This window comes from Ustilaginoidea virens, chromosome 2 (genome assembly GCF_000687475.1).
Source record: "Ustilaginoidea virens chromosome 2, complete sequence".
Lineage (NCBI taxonomy): Eukaryota > Fungi > Ascomycota > Sordariomycetes > Hypocreales > Clavicipitaceae > Ustilaginoidea > Ustilaginoidea virens.
In genome coordinates this window covers 3,393,879-3,410,290 of record NC_057317.1, presented here as the reverse complement: position 1 = coordinate 3,410,290, position 16,412 = coordinate 3,393,879, and the positions used below count along the sequence as shown (strand labels likewise).

At 51.0% G+C, this 16,412-nt stretch overlaps 2 protein-coding genes across 2 annotated transcripts; both read left to right on the top strand.

The window, feature by feature from the left end:
* Positions 1–1,172: 1,172 nt before the first annotated feature.
* UV8b_02698 (uncharacterized protein) lies at positions 1,173–2,234 on the top strand (the record flags this gene model as incomplete). The annotated part of the gene is made up of 1 exon (XM_043140196.1): positions 1,173–2,234. One exon carries the CDS (start codon positions 1,173–1,175, stop codon positions 2,232–2,234), a length of 1,062 nt encoding a protein of 353 aa, XP_042996130.1.
* Positions 2,235–6,045: 3,811 nt separating this feature from the next.
* Positions 6,046–10,923, top strand: UV8b_02697 (uncharacterized protein; the record flags this gene model as incomplete). Its single annotated transcript, XM_043140195.1, has 3 exons — positions 6,046–6,363; positions 6,476–7,123; positions 7,204–10,923. 3 exons carry the CDS (start codon positions 6,046–6,048, stop codon positions 10,921–10,923), a joined length of 4,686 nt encoding a protein of 1,561 aa, XP_042996129.1.
* Positions 10,924–16,412: the final 5,489 nt, after the last annotated feature.

Here is a 16,412-nt window from a genome sequence, read left to right as displayed (position 1 = left end):
GTGTCGTCTGAAAATGGGCTTTGTTCCAAGATGAACATCAGGTCGTCCTTGCGGAGCATATTCCACCCAAAGCTAACAACCAAAGGATATAGACAGTGGCGGCTCGAGATATGATATGTTCGAGCCCTCTCGCAAAATTATGGCGTCCAATCCGATGAGAAGAAGTTTTCTGGTAGTGGGTACTCTCTTGACGAAGAAAAGGACTTTAAGCGGCTAAGAGGGTGATACAGTTCCGAAACAACATCACAGCTCTTCGCGAGCAGATGCACCGAGAGTGAGTGACTGAAGCGCGTGGTGTTGTTGGTCGTGCCTCAAGCACATTGCCAAAGTAAGAAAGAACGAGAGAACGATTTATAGAAAGAAAGAAAGAAAGAAAGAAAGAAGCAAACAAGGAAGGAAAGGCTCGTTTTCTGTTTCGCTTTGGCAGCTACATTGCTGAGTGGGAGGACTCTAACGACCCAAGACGACCGAGATGGGGGGAGTTGGTGGACATGTCCAACCGCCTCTAGAGAAACGCGGGACGCAGCGCCTTGGGATTGAGGTGGCCCCCCAAAGAAGAAGCTGCCAAGAAACAAGGAGCTGAGCCGAAAACTCGCCACTTGGCACTTGCCATGCCGATGAGAGTGGAGGAATCAGGTATAAAAGCGAGAAATTGGCAACTCTCCTCGGCAACGTTTCCCTCCCTTGCGTGGGACGCGGACAAACACATTATCCCCAGGATGATTACGGTACCTGTAGCGGGAAGGGACCAGACAAGTCGTATATGGGAGGGTCACTCGGGGAAAGCGTCAATCTATCAATATTACGACGAGCATAGCATGGTGGTGATGGCTGCGGCTTTGGCTATTGGAGCTTGTACATGTACATGCTGGACTTGTCCTGTCGGCTGCTGCTCAGGCGTACGTTGAAGCCTCGGGTATTTGATCAATTGTCACCTGATATTGAGATCAATCGAGGCAATCACAGTGGCACAATCCAGCAATGAAGCCGATGATTTGGCATGTACATGGACGCAGTACATAAGGGGTAGGGCATGCATGCCTTCCTTGAAACGAGGGGCCGGGGCCCCGCGGCTGTGCTCCTGCTGTTTGCTGTGCCCTCATCTCCACTCTCTCAGGGCGGGTGCGTGGGCTTGTCATGGCAACTTCTGCATCGCATCCTTGTTGCGGACCATGACTGCCCATGTGTCAGACCTCCTCACGCTAATCATCATCACATCGCCCACTCTCTCTGCTCCGTCTACCGAGCTTCTCTCCACAGTCCTCAAGTCCTTTCGCAACCATTGCGAACCGCTGCTACGCTGCAGAGTCATTGTCGTCTTAGATGCATATGAGCACATCACCGCCCAGCCTCGCCTCAAGAAAGGCCATGTCACTCAGGAAGGCGCACACCACTACGCCGCCTACAAGGATAATGTCCGAAAACTTTTTCTGGGCGAATACCTCGTCAAGTACAACACCGCCTCGGGGGAAACGGCTAGTTTAAAAATGACGGAGATTTGCAGCGAAGCCGAATACGGCTCACCCGGTAGCACCACACCAGTTCCCATCACTGTCACATCGACGGAGAATGACTGCGTTACATTTATCGAGGCAACGGGTCAGAAACGCCTGGGATTCGGCTTGGCAGTTCGCACTGCCCTCAGGGCTGTCAACACCCCCTACGTCTGGGTTCACCAACACGACTGGGCCCTTGTCTATGACATTCCCATATCAGCTCTTCTCGGCGCCATGTGCGCTTCGGAAGTGAGCCATGATGCGAAACCTGTCAAGTATGTGTGCTTGCCCTCGGGGCGGAGAACATCGTACGCTACATCCGATCAAGTCATGCCCTTTCCGGAACTACGGAAAGTCGCCATGGCCCTCACCGGCGATTATGTACCTCTAAATGGGGACAAAGCGGCTAGCATACCCCTGACTCCCATGTTCTTTTGGCACGACAAGCCGCACATTGCTTCGACTAAGCATTATCTTGAGCGTGTGTTCCCAACCAGGCTGGCCATGATGCGAGGAGCCTTCATCGAGGACACGATAGGGCAGAAAGCAAGGGGACAGATGAAGAATGGCCAGTGGTCCAAGTGGGCCACCTGGCTTTATCATCCTGGTAATGGGAAGCAAGCGTGCTTGAAGCATTTGCATGGGCGGACTTGGAGAGGCCAGGAGGAAGAATCGAGGATGAAGGAGGTGTATCGTGAGCGGAATCTCGGCTGCGTTGCGCCGCCGACCTGCGGATAAGAGGGACGGGTCGTCACTTCTCACTAGGCTTCTACTGTAAAAGAGAAATAGAAGTTCAGCGGAAAAGGGGACGCGTGAATCTTGGACAGAGTTTGCGCCAATCGCAAGTTACAAGATGGCGTTTTGGTTCTGGAAAGCTCAATCGTGAACCCGAAGAACCCGCCCGGGGCCGGAAGCGTGTCTCGCGAAAACTTGGGGAAAATTGAGTGCTCCTTGTCAGAGCAGCCATACTCTATGACTCGTAGGGCAAGTCGAGCAATGAATGATTTGTAGGAAACTAGGAGGCTACGGCTTATATTCGCTAACCCCAAGCCGACGACCTTGAAACAGCCGCCCTGATTGAAGAATCGGCCAGTCTAAACGTAGACTTGGGAAGAGTCATTAGGCCTGTAGTCTTTAGAAGTATTGATGCCAGCGAGTTGAACAGTGGTCCGGGCTCGTGGGCAAACAAGGACGGGGTGCAGAAACTTGCAAGTTTAGATTGTTTTCAAGCGTGATGGAACAGGTAGAGTGGGAGGAGCTGTGCTCTGTACAAGGCAGATCGATGACGGTTACAGTTAAATGCTGTTGCCGCAAATTTGGGGTGCATAAACCATCCCAGTGCCACGATAGCATCAACGATGCTTGCCGCCAGGACTCCCGACGGAACTCGGGAGCAAAGGGTCAGGAGCCAGGACCGAAGGCCTGCGCGGGCCGCTTCTCTGCCTGTCACGGCTGCAATGGTCAACTCCCAGTCATGTCATGGTGACGGTGACGGTGACGGTGTTGGCCAGCACTGGTAAAGTCAATTGCAACCCACCACCTGCTGCTCCCGAGCAACACCGCAGCATCTTGGTATCCCGGCGCGGAATACGGGTTGGTGCAGCGCTGCATGATACATATTACGCTGGCACGGCGAATGCCAACTGCATCGTGGGTGTTTCAGGCTGGCTGGAGCGTCTGGTCCTCGTTGGTTGCTGCTTGGTACTCTTGGCACGGAGTACATGTATCTGGATTCTGGTAAGCACAGCCAGCCTGGTAGGGCCTCATGGCCCAAGTTTCTAGGCTTGCATTCTTGGGACATATTCGCAGCACCGAGTTCGTTTGGGCGCGCGCTGCAAGCCTCGGTGCGACCAGATGTATGTATGTACGTACTCCGCGCGTGCTTACTTTCATTCATGCGGCCTCACCGTGACCTCGAAGACTCGCCCCCCCTTCCTTTCTCTCGTCCCCTTTTCTTTTTCTTCCTTTCCTTTCTTTTCTTTCCATTTTTCGCTCAGTCGGGAGGGCAATGGGTTGACCAGGTCATTCATCCACCACTCCGAGTCTCTAACTCAGTAATTGCTTCCCGTGGCTGGCTGAAGCCCCGCCAGCAATATCAGATTGTCGCACCGCATCGGTTTGCGGCCAGCCATCGTTGAACCCCTGGGTGCCGGGGCGACAAGCTGCACTATTACTCCTTTCTATCAGTTAAATTTCATATGGGGGGGGGGGGGGGGTTGATAGCTTTTTCCGACTGCAATTGGTCCCCGACGGGAAATTGGGCGTGTTGGCCCTTGGGCAAGTCAATGATGGATGGGGTCATGCAGTCTGTTGACGGCTTAGAAGATGTCTGACAATAAATAGGTAGGTAGCTTTGTTTGGGTTCAAAGGTCGATTGCATGTTGAATACATGGGACCGTCGTACTGACATGTCCTCGAGAAGGGGAAAAAAAAAAGGAATAAAAAGAAGGGAAGGAGCAAATTTCCCGATTTGCGTCGAGATGTTTTCGTACCCATAATTTCGAACCTTGAAGAGGCGCCTTGAAAGCTGCTTGATGTCATCGAGGTAGTCAGCATCAACGACCTGCTCAGGGTTACTCAACATACATGTACGACAGAACATCAACCCGAGTCGTTGGCAGTGCAGGGTTTCTGGGCCTTCATCTCTTAGGGACCGAGAAGCCCGACCTACTACGTGTGGTGAACCTCTGTGGGCCAGAGATTAGGGGTAACACCGCACAAGTTACCTTCCTTGGTACTTGATCCAAGTTTCCAGAGACGTCAGCAGACATGTTCCAGCCACTGAGTGAGTTGTATGTCTGGCACAAGTCTCGGATCCACTGGACCTTATTCTTGTTGTTGTCTGGCCGATTGGCCTTAAGTGTGTCGTGGGGACTCGGGAGTAGACAGTTGGAACAATTGGCAAGTGGCAGATTTGGTGTCTTAGGTCAAAAGGCAGCTTCAAGTGTCCGTGCAACTCTACCGAATGCCGCACAGATGCAGATGCAGATGCAGATGCAGATGCAGATGCTGATGGATGTGCAGATGCACATGTAGATGCTGATGGATGTGCATGCTGTCTGTGACTCTGTTTGGCAGCGCCTCGCAACCTAAAGTGCAAAAGTGCAAACTAGTCACGACTTGCATCGGACGTGAGTCACACCCCGGACCGATTCAGTTCCCATAAGCCGCGCTAGACAAAGTTCCTGGATGACGGGAAGACGAAGACGACGACGGACGGGATTCGGCACGGCTGCAAATGGTGTTGGGTATGTGACCATTGGCCTGTATCCGCGAGCCCGGCTTCACTGGCTACCTTAGGTAGGTAGCGAACAAGCCCCAGGCGAAAGAACATGACTGGTGCATGCAGAGAAACAGGCGACTTGCTGGCAGCCAGAGGCTGGTGCAACTAAATGGGAGAGCATCGACTGTCCCGTAGAGAATTGAATTCCCGACTTGTTCCAGGAAACCTGTGTCTCTTTCCAGACCGCAGAGGCAGGCAATGGGGAAATTTATCAGAGGCCACGCCGGCAGGGGCACCTCAAACTCCTTCCTAAACGGGCACAAGCATCTAACTGGCTCTAAAAAGGACAGGAGATATCTGGTTGGCTCAAGCTTTCAGCCGCGAACGCCTTCCAGGCGTGACAACGCACTGGGGTCTTTGCCGCAAATGGGCTGGTACAATACCCTGGCGAGAAGAAGATGGCTTCGCTAGAGATGTACGTAGTGCCTGGCATTTCGATAGCACGCCCTCCCTCAATTAAAGAGTGCGACAAGAAACCCCAAAACCAAAGGAAAAAAAAAAAAAAAAAGAGGAAGGCTTCCAGATTCTCATCTCATCTTAGGTGCTAGGTAGGGTTGGTTACCCATTGTTCTCGGCCAACCAGACTTGAGGGAAACCGCCAGGCCTCAGTACCAACAGGCAGGATAGCTTTCATGTATCCCTGCTCCGTACTCAGGGCGTCTGTGGCGTTTAACAGGGGACCGACAAAAGTAAAATTAGTAAGTGCTGGGTGCGAGCTAAACCAGAATAGGCTCGCCTGCGTGACTCCTACACCTCCTACACCTACTAGTCATCCACCCCGTCGTGCAAGATGATGCAAGCCGCTGCTACCAGACCAGCACTTACAACGGCGATGCCACCAAAACTTTTTCTTTTTATTCCTTCAGTTGGCCTCGAATCCCCTCTCCTCTTCTCGGCCCGTCCAACTCCAGCTCGGACCTTATTTTTATGAGCTGTTACTCCGTACCGCGGGACGACTTGGAGTTCGCGAGGTTTGCTCGCTGGGGTCGTATTTCCGCCGACATATTGTTCCACACAGCTCGATTGTTTGCATCGGTACGTGCATCGCCGGATCCCTCCACTCCGGAGTCAGCACTTTCCGTTCTGTCACGGGCGTGATCCCCCCATCATTCTTCCCGACTCTCTTCTCCTGTATCGTGAAACGACGGGGGCAACGCCATCCCTACGCGTGATTGTCGCAGTCTCAAGCGCCTTCGGACGGCATCGGGACCCCTTGTAGAGCTTGTCGTCGAATTTCAAGCACGAGGCGTCCAGATAGACATCGACATGGCCGTGACGGAGCCAGTTCTTCTGCGGCTATCAGCTGCGGTTCTGGGACTTGCTGGTCTCTCGACCTTGCCAGGACTCATTGCTCAAGTCGAGCAAATTCGACATCGTACGCCTCCCGACAATTTCTATGAAGATGCCGACGGCAAGAGCACGCCAGAAACCATGGCTGCTTTTTCAAATAGAAAGCCCAAAATTCTCCTCATAGTCTCCTCTCTTGCCGGCTTCGGTCTCTCTGTTGCCGTTGCCGTCTGTTCGCTACTCCATCCCCGTGGTGATGGCCTCAGCTTGGCGAATTGGTTTACCACTGCGACTTGGGTAAGTTTTCCTCTTCGAGAGACACGATGGTTGAAGGGCAGTATTGGGAATCTCTCTACCGTACAAGTCATTCGTAAGCTAATCTCAGAGTCCCGCTCCTTTGGTAATCTAGGCCGCCCTTGCTTTGCAAGCCATCTTCATCAGCGCTCAACACTCTCCTGTCAAATCGCACGACCTTGGCCTCTGGGCATTCTTCTCGTCCCTCATCACAGCTGTCACCACAACTCTGCAAGCCAGTCATTTCAGTAACTTCGCATCCGTCAACGATACTCAACTCATTTTGCGCGTCGTCGATGCTGTCGTCCTGATCCTGTTCCTCCTTTCGAGCATCAGCTTGCCTCGAAGGCCGGAAGTTTTTTACAAGGGCGAAAAGGTTGACAACGAATGGTCTACAACTGTGCTGAGCCGGTATACGTGGAGTTGGGCGAGCGATCTTCTCGAGACAGCTAGACGGAAAGGTGACCTGGATCCGAAGGATATTCCTCGTCCTGATCATACAATTCGAGTTGAGAGTCTGGTTGAATCCTGGAACAAGGCAAATTACGAGGGCAGTCTTTTGCAATCCCTGCTTAGAGCTTATGGGGGTCGCCTTGTCCTGCAATGGGTGGTCATTGTGCTTCGATGTGTCATTGGGGTTGGCCCATTCTGGACCATGCTGCGGCTGGTACAAGCGCTTGAAGATCGTGACGCTGGACTTGGAGCACCTCGAGAGCTGTGGGGGCTGGTGATCCTCATGGGTTTCTTTACATTGTTTGAGCAGGTATGTGCTCATATGCCTTTGTCCTCTTCCTTGTTTGGCTTCGTCGTTGTCGGTGACAAGGGCTAATCTGGATCACTTAGTGGGTCGATGGCTGGATCATGTGGTTTTCAATCACCAAACTATTTGCCCCAATGAGAGGCCAGCTATCTGCGTTGATTTTCGAAAAGTCTCTACGCCGAAAGAATGTGAAGAATGCTGAGAAGACAGCGGACGACGAGGCTTCCGGGGAAACCAAAGACGGCACCAAGGACAAGGCTGCACAAGCCGAAACCAAGGACGAGGAAGACGACAGTGTACTGAAATCAAAGCAGGCCATTGTGAACCTCGTCGGCGTTGACTCGAAACGTATTGCCGACTTTGCTCTGATGCAGCTCTTCATCATCAGCAGTATTGCAAAGCTGCTTATTTACTCGGGTTATCTTGTTCGCCTCATTGGCTGGCTCCCGTTTGGTGCCGGCATTCTCGCCTGGTCTCTGGTTCTTCCGGCCAACACTATCGCTGCAAAGTACTACCTCAAGGCCGAGACGCGATTGATGAAGAACCGTGACAACAAACTCGCCGTGGTCAACGAGGCACTGTTGGGCATGCGTCAAATCAAGTTTTCAGCTCTTGAGAGCCAGTGGGAGAAGAAGATTCTTGAATTGCGAGAGATTGAAATCTCGTCACTGAAAAGCGTGTTCAAAGCGGACAGTTTCTTGTTCTTTTCGTGGGTTGCCAGCCCCATCCTCCTCGCCGCTGCATCCCTCGCTGTGTACGCCATAGTCAACGGCACTCTCTCACCATCGGTGGCCTTTGTCAGCATCGGCGTCTTTAAGAGCTTGGAAGTTTCCCTGTCTGCCCTTCCAGAGCTTTTGACCGGTGGGATCGACACGTTGGTGTCTACCAGGCGTATCGACAAGTATCTCAACGGCCCGGAAATGAAGAAGACACTGAGCGAAGGTTATGACGTTGCGTTTGAAAACGCTACAATTGCTTGGCCGGTTGATGACGAAGTACCCGATGAGGAGCGATTCATTCTCAACAACGTTAACCTATCGTTCCCGGCTGGAGAGCTGTCCGTCGTTTCTGGAAAGACCGGGTCCGGTAAGAGCTTGCTGCTCAATGCCCTCCTCGGGGAGGCCGACTTGATTGAAGGTAAGATCTTCATGCCGCGAACGGCCTCGCCGATGGTTCGCAACGACAGCAAAGCGCATCCGGGCAACTGGATTCTACCCGGAGCTGTGGCCTATGTCGGACAAAGCCCGTGGTTGGAAAGCGCCTCTCTTCGAGACAACATTCTCTTTGGCTTGCCGCTTGTCGAGAGCCGTTACAACACGGTGCTCGAGGTGTGTGCTCTCAGGAAAGACATTGAGATGTTGACCGACGGCGACCAGACTGAGCTTGGTGCCAATGGGATCAATCTCAGCGGCGGTCAGAAGTGGAGACTGACTCTGGCCCGCGCCATATACTCCCGGGCTGAAATCCTCGTCATGGACGACATCTTTAGCGCCGTCGATGCCCATGTTGGACGGCTGATTTTTGAGAACTGCATCTCGGGGCCCATCTGCAAGGGCCGGACTCGAATCCTCGTCACTCATCACGTCACCCTGGTGGAACCCATCACCAAGTACCTGGTTGAACTCGGCGAAGGAACCGTTCTGCATTCCGGCCTGACTTCTGACCTGGCTGAAGACGGTACGCTCGAGTTGATCAAGAGCCACGAGCGGGCGCAGCCGGATTTCCAGTACGATGACGCCACCGACGGGCCCACAGCCGTAAATTCCGAGGATGCGTCGATCGAGGAGACGGGAGCAACCGACGACCTGGATCAGCACGCCAATACGTTGCAAAAAGTCCCCTCCAAGACGGCAAGGAAATTTGTCGAGGATGAAGCCCGCGAGAAGGGCAACGTCAAGGCTCGCGTGTACGGCACCTTTCTCAGCAGCAGCGGCGGTTGGTTCTTCTGGGGCGTCTGTGCGATTCTGTTCGTCGCTTTCGAAGCAGGCAATCTCGGTCGTAACTGGTGGGTTCGTATCTGGACTGGCGCGTCGCAGCATACGTCCTCGACCGCGTCGCGGGAGCACGGCATGGTCTTTGGCCTTTCGTACGAGCACAGCACTCTGCACTCGGTTGCCCAGTCCCAAACCTTGACTGCCACCCAAGCCGAGCACGGCCTGTCCTACTATCTCTGGGTTTACGTGGCCATTGCTGCGGCCAGCGGCATCGTCGGCACGCTGAGATTCATTTGGTCCTTCATCATGAGTGTCAAGGCTGCCAGGACCCTGTTCCGCAGAATCCTGTTCACCATTTTGCGCACCCGTTTGCGCTGGCTGGACACGGTGCCCGTGGGTCGTGTGCTCAACCGGATGACTGCCGATTTCGACGTCATCGACAACAGAATCACCATGGACCTCGGCTTCATGTTCTGGCGACTCTTGGGCCTTTTGGGGGTTTGTGTCGCGGCGCTTCTAGTCTCGAGCCTCATGATCCCCCTGGCGCTTGTCCTGATCTTCATTGGTGGTTTCGTGGCCTACAGATACTTGACTGGTGCGCGTCCTGTGAAGCGCATTGAGAGCAACGCCAAGTCACCGGTATTCGAGCTCTTCAACTCATCTTTATCCGGCGTCTCAACCCTCCGAGCGTTCCAGAAGACGCACGTCTACGTCAACCGGATGCACATGCACCTCGACAACTGGGACACGGTATCGGTGCACAACTGGACCCTCAACCGATGGCTGGGCTTCCGCATGGCCTTGATCGGCACCGTCTTCACCACCATGGTTGGCGCCATTGTCGTCGGCTCCTCGTTTGTCGACGCGGCCATGGCGGGCTTCACGCTGTCGTTCGCCCTCGACTTTTCCGGCAACATGCTCATGGCCATTCGCGGCTATGCGTCTTTGGAGCTCGACATGAACGCGGCGGAGCGCGTGATTGAGTACACCGAGCTTGAGACGGAAGATTTGGGCGGCGAGATTCCTCCGGCTGCCTGGCCGTCGACGGGCAACATGGAAGTGAGGGATCTTGTGGTGGGGTACGCCGATGATCTACCCCCGGTCTTGAAGGGCGTCTCGTTTACCGTCCGGGATAACGAGCGAATAGGAGTCATTGGGCGCACCGGTGCCGGAAAATCGTCCTTGACCTTGGCTCTGTTTCGATTCCTCGAAGCCAGGTCCGGTCAGATATTCGTCGACGGCATCGAAACCTCCAAAATCCGTCTCCACGACTTGCGGTCGCGCCTAGCCATTATCCCCCAAGATCCCGTGCTTTTCTCGGGAACCATCAGAAGCAACTTGGATCCCTTTGAGGAGCATGGCGACGAAGAGCTCAAGGACTGCCTGTCAAGAGTGCATCTGGTCGACTCGCAGCCAGTCACTCCCACCAACGAGCCATCGTCGGCCGCGCCATCCACCATTGCCACCAAGAACACCAACATCTTCCGCGACCTGAGCAGCGGAATCTCCGAGTCGGGCGGCAACCTCTCGCAGGGTCAACGGCAGCTCCTCTGCATTGCCCGAGCCATTGTCTCGCGACCCAAGGTGATGGTCCTTGACGAGGCCACGTCGGCAGTGGACATGGCGACAGACGCGCTGATTCAGCGTAGCATCCGCGAAGAGTTCACCGACAGCACGCTCATCGTCATCGCGCACAGACTGAGCACCATTGCCGACTTTGACCGAATCCTCGTCTTGAGCGACGGTGCCGTTGCCGAGTTTGGCAGCCCGCGCGAGCTTTGGGAGAAGGAAGACGGCATGTTTAGAAGCATGTGCGAACAGAGCGGCGAAAAGGCCAAGCTCAAGGAGGTAATATTGGGCCTGAACTGAGGGGCTAACAGAGGGGTTGCTTGCAGACTGGTTCTTGCTTGGTTTGGTTTGGTTTGGTTTTGTTTTGTTTTGAAACCCTCCGTCTTATTTATTGGCCAGCTCGGTTGAAGAGGGGGACAGAGAAAGGGAAAAGGGGGAAAAGGGAAAAAGGGAAAAAAAAAGCAGCCTACGATTTCGTTTGGTGCGTACCCATCTCAGGCACCTGCCCCTGAGCTTAGCCTTGGTTTTTTTCCAGCGTGGTCCTGTTTTATTTTTGTGTTTGGAGCTTGCACTTGGGGGTAGAGCATATTTCAAAAAGGCGATTTAGAATGGACGAGAGCTGGTACCGCAACCATTTTGGCAACCATTTTGTGTACCTTTGTGGGTTCAGATTCTTCTAGCTTCGTGAATGGCGCAGGGCAGGGCAGTACGTCCGTCAGTCAGGCCGTCACCGCGTTTTGGAGATGAATCAAAGCCCCTTGTCCTTGTGGTGGCGAGATAGATGTTGCTGCTGTCCGGACGACGGGAGGGGACAAGCAGGATGGGCATAAGGGTAGAAGAAAAAAGAAAAAAAAGAAAGGAAGCAGAGAAGAGGGAAGTGAGGCTGGTTTGGCGGGATGTAATGCCTGGTTAGATTTCATTCATGAGAGCCTTGCTCGGGTGCAAGCGGAGTAGCATACGGTGGCTCGTTGCATTACCAGGTCCGATTTCCGGAGTCAGGGGCCGAGAGCTCCGTACCGAGGGGGGCAGGCGCCACGCGCACGTGACCGCCACTAAACTTGTCCTGGGCACCTACCTACCTCTCTACCAGGTAGGTAAGGAGGTAGGTTAGGTACCTGTACCTAGGTACCTGTGGGTGCCTCGTTGGCAACCGGCCCAGCCGCCAGCCAAACCAAACCAAACCAAACCTACTACTACTACTGACCTTGGTGAAAAAAATCATGGCAGGAATTCCGGCGATATTGTCAAGCGATTGATGGACAGCTAGCTGTACGGAGTAGATGAGGGCGCTTTTTTTTTTCTTTTTTTTTTTTCCTTGTTTCGTCTGCCTTTGAAAAACTGCGGTCTCGATCAAACGGCCTAATTGACGGGAACGGCCTTGGCGTGCGATGTACTCCGTAGCTACCTAGGTACCTACCTAGGTAGGTACCTTGGGTATTTGGAAATCCGGAAATTGCTAGTACTTCTACTGGCTTAAACCCTGGTCCGCTACGAAAAGTACACCAAAAAAAAAAAAAGGTAAAGGTGAAAAGAAAGTGACGCCATACAATGTGCGGCTTTCTTTTATTGGGTTTTCATCGATACTCTATACTATTTAGGTAGGTACTGCGACGACCTTGGAAGGAATACCGGCGCCCCCGCTGGCTAAAGCCATAGACACGTAGGCATGTATGTGCCGTACCGTACCTGGTGGCTTAGCTTAAGCAAGCCTTCCTTCGGCAACCCCACCAACCACGCTTCTGCATCGTGCACCGTGACAAGAGCAGCACAGAGCCAGGACCCGATGGCGCATCGGCGCGGCGTCTATTTTTTTCCGGGGACCTAGAAGCGGCCATGTAGCAAGCTAGTTACCTCTGTGTGATGGTGTAGCCACGTCTAACGCGGCGGCACGCCCGACTGACGCATGATACACAGTAAACTCTTGCTACATACCATGCATCGGTTCCTGGTTTCATGTTGGGTGGAACCCCCTCCTCCTGGCATATGTGTACAGATACTAGCAGCAGTTGTGTTATACATGTTAAAATCCTATAGTAGCCTACTAGGCTGCTGGCCTAATACCCTACTGGCTTACTGACTTTTTGGCCCTTATACCGCCTCTTAGACTTACGGTAGTCTTTCTTACCTTAGGCCTTTGCCTTTTACCTTAAGGATTTTCAGTGAATTATTTACTGTATATCAAGTAAGGTAGGCCTTGTTAAAAAGGTGTGGCATTGCTAAATTAGCGTGGTGGGCCTACTAGTGTGGTGGCGGCCTACTAGTGTGGTGGCTAGTCTACTAGTGTGGTGGGTAGTCACTAGCGTGGTGGCTAATTACTAGTGCGGTGGTTAGGGTGGTTAGAAAGGCCGGATATAGTGGGGCTGCTGACGTATCATATACGTGGCATAGTGAGCATTACGGGGAGCTATCTTACTGGCTACCCTGAATGCCTGGGCCCACCCCTCCTTCATGTATATATAGGATAGCTTTCCCCCTTCTTTTTAGATAGTTGAAGGGCAGCACAATCGAGTCTGTTAATGCACTATATGCCTCTTAACTCCTACCTTCCCTGCGTTTCTGGTTATCTTATATTTGCCTTGCCTTTACACTTGCCCTGCTTTATAGCACTTGTATAGTCTTAGGACTTGGTGAAAAATCTAGTATTTATACTAAGATTAGTTCACAGGTCGCAGATAGTCTTGTGCCATCTAGCTAGCTAGTAAGGCTCTGCTTTTATAGTGACCTTGAGAATTGCAATAGGTTATGAGCCCGGGTTTTTACTTCTTTGTTTTTACCCTACCTTTTTGTGTTCACCCCTTGGTCTCTTTTGCTTATTAGTACTACTAATATAGCTATCCTTTGGTATCTTCGGCTTACCTTTATTAACTTTGGCTTACCTATTATTACCTTTGGCTTACCCTCTATTACCTACGGTATTACCCTGCGGCAATCAACGGCGTACCTAACGGCAACTTACGGCGTAACCTTACGGCACTTTTAGCGTAACCTTACGTTATTTTTGGAGTAACCTACGGCACCTACGGACTTTATAGTGTGATATCTATCACACTATACTACTGTATAACACCTTTTCCCCTAGTGCACGACTTGTACTGCACTATACGGCACCTGTTATACTCTCCCACTTATAGCACCTTTGGTACGGTACTTACGGCACCTTTTTATATTACGGCACCTACGGCTTCTACAGCACTTACGGCACCTTTATATTACGGCACAATATAAGCACCTTGAACACTAACGCTATAATACGGACTTGCACAACGCCTACGGCATCTGTGCTTTTATACTGAGACCGGCCGCTATAATCTGCGGCTATTTTTATAGTAGGCTACTAGCCACTATATATACTGGCAATCCGACTAGTTATTCAACTATTTTGCTAGCTATTTAGCTAGTTATTTCTCTGTTTTTACAACTATTGGCACCATTTTTCAACGGATTTTTAAACCCTTTTTGCCCACTATGGCAGAGTCAGGATCCTATAAGGTCCCTGAATCCGATACTGAAGTTGATACTAATGCACAGCTACAGCTAGATATGGACGATATAAAATCCCAGATGAATATACTAACTGACCTTATACAGGGCCTAGTTAGTAGGCAAAATAACGATTCCCAGGCTACCCAGGCTACCCAGGCTATTAACAAGAAGTCTACTAAAGCTACTGAAGCTGGACCTTCCACTAAGACTACCACAAAGGATGATAATAGTGAAGCTGACGTTATGGAAATCGACCAACCTTCCACCCCTATAAAATATAAGGGTAAAGAGCCTATTTACACCACAACAGCACCAACAACAACTATCACCAACCAAATTAGTGATGAGGCTATTAAAGAATTAGCTAAGACTGCTAACCGCTTTAAGGAGTCACAGAAGCTAAAAAGCCCCTATAATTTCGACCAGTGGAAGCAGGCCCTTACTATACAACTTAGGGCCTTTAAAATAGCTAATTTTGTCAACGACCCTTCTATAGCAAGGCACTTTGATGAGTCTGAGCAGGCACTTCTACTACTAATGCTAAAGAATAGCTGTGGTGAAGAAGCTGTAGAGGCTATAGACTGGTGTAATGACCCAGAGGAAGCCTACCTTTTACTGGTGGCCTAGTATTGCCACTCACCAGAAGTATAGCGGGCACACTTATACCCTACCTTTCACACCCTTACATTTACCGGTTATAAGGGCACCTTGGAGGCTTTTAATAGCGAATTTAACAGCTATATTTCTCGCCTTAGAATCCTAGGTTCCAAGATCGACTCTTTCGACCAAGTTAACCAGTATCTTTGGGCTGTAGAGGGGGTATTTACCCGCTGGACGGAACGCCAACGCTCTATGATTAGGGCTTATAGCGCCCAGGGTGTTATTAACAGCAGCAAATTTAACCTCTAGTATTTTATGGTTGACCTACTAGAAGAACAGCGTTCTAAAGGGTCTAATAAAGTAGCTGCTAATAATAACCCTAAGCAGCTTAAGGCTTCCAAAGACTCTAAGAATAAAGGGTCTACTAATACCGCTTCTACTAATAATAGCAAGAATAATTCTACTAATAATAGGAAAAAGAAGCAGCAACAGAAGAAGAAACAGGACTCTAGCAGCAATCAGCAAGACGTTGAGGCCTTTATTATAGGCAACTATAATACCCAGGATACTAATATATCTTATTCTTCTTCCACTACATCCACTGATATAAGCTATAGTGCTAAATCAGGCGGCAGGACCCCTAAGGATGCCCTCCTTTATGATACAGGCTCCACTTGTCATATTGTTAATGATAAGAAGCATTTCACTACTTTTCACCATTTTGAGAAGGATGATAAGCCGGTAATTACTACTGGTGGTGGCCCTATTTACCCTACTGGTTGGGGCACGGCACGATTTACTGTGCTACAGGGCGTTAATCCCACCAAATGGGGTATTATAGAGCTCAAGAATGCCCTATATATTCCTACCTTGGATATTAATATTATTAGCGGTGTAAAGCACTATGCCGCTAAAGGGGTATTAATTAAAAATCAGCTTTGGTCAGCAAGCCGTAAATGCATCGGCATTTTTAACTTTGAAAAATACGGCTTTTTCCTTCCATAGAAAGGAATAGACACACCACTACTGCATCAACCTTGCAGCCATTATACTGTTACTAATAGTATAACAGTAGAGGTCCCCAGCCCTACTAACCCTGCTGATTATAGTGATCCTGAGGATACCACTATTACCCCTGTTCCTACTACTGCAACTAGTAAGGAACCAGTAGAGGCTACTAGCCCTACTACTAACTCTCCCGCTATTACGACTAGCGAAGAGCCCGCTATTACGACTAGCGAAAATCCCGCTATTACGACTAGCGAAAATCCCGTAGTGGCTACTAGCCCTACTTCTGCCCCTATAGCTGCTGATACAGAATATCAGAAGCTATTACAATTAGCCGGCATTTGGCATGTACGGCTAGGGCATATAGGTATTCAGCTACTTAAAAAGACCTGTGCTAATACCCCTGGTCTTCCTAACCTTAATAAGGTTAAAGATGCTGATTTTCGCTGCCTAGCCTGTATCCAGGCTAAGAAGGTTAGAAGACCTTCTAAGGATGCGATACCTAATCCAGCTAAATGCCTGGATATTATAGAAGGTGATACTTTTGCTATATCACCTATGCCATATAACAAACGACCTGTTGCCCTTATATTAGTAGACAGAAAATCCCGATTCCGCTGGCTTTACTTGCTGCCTAATAGGGAAGGCACTATTGTTTTTAAAGCATTACAGAGCTTTATACAGAGCCTACAGGTCAG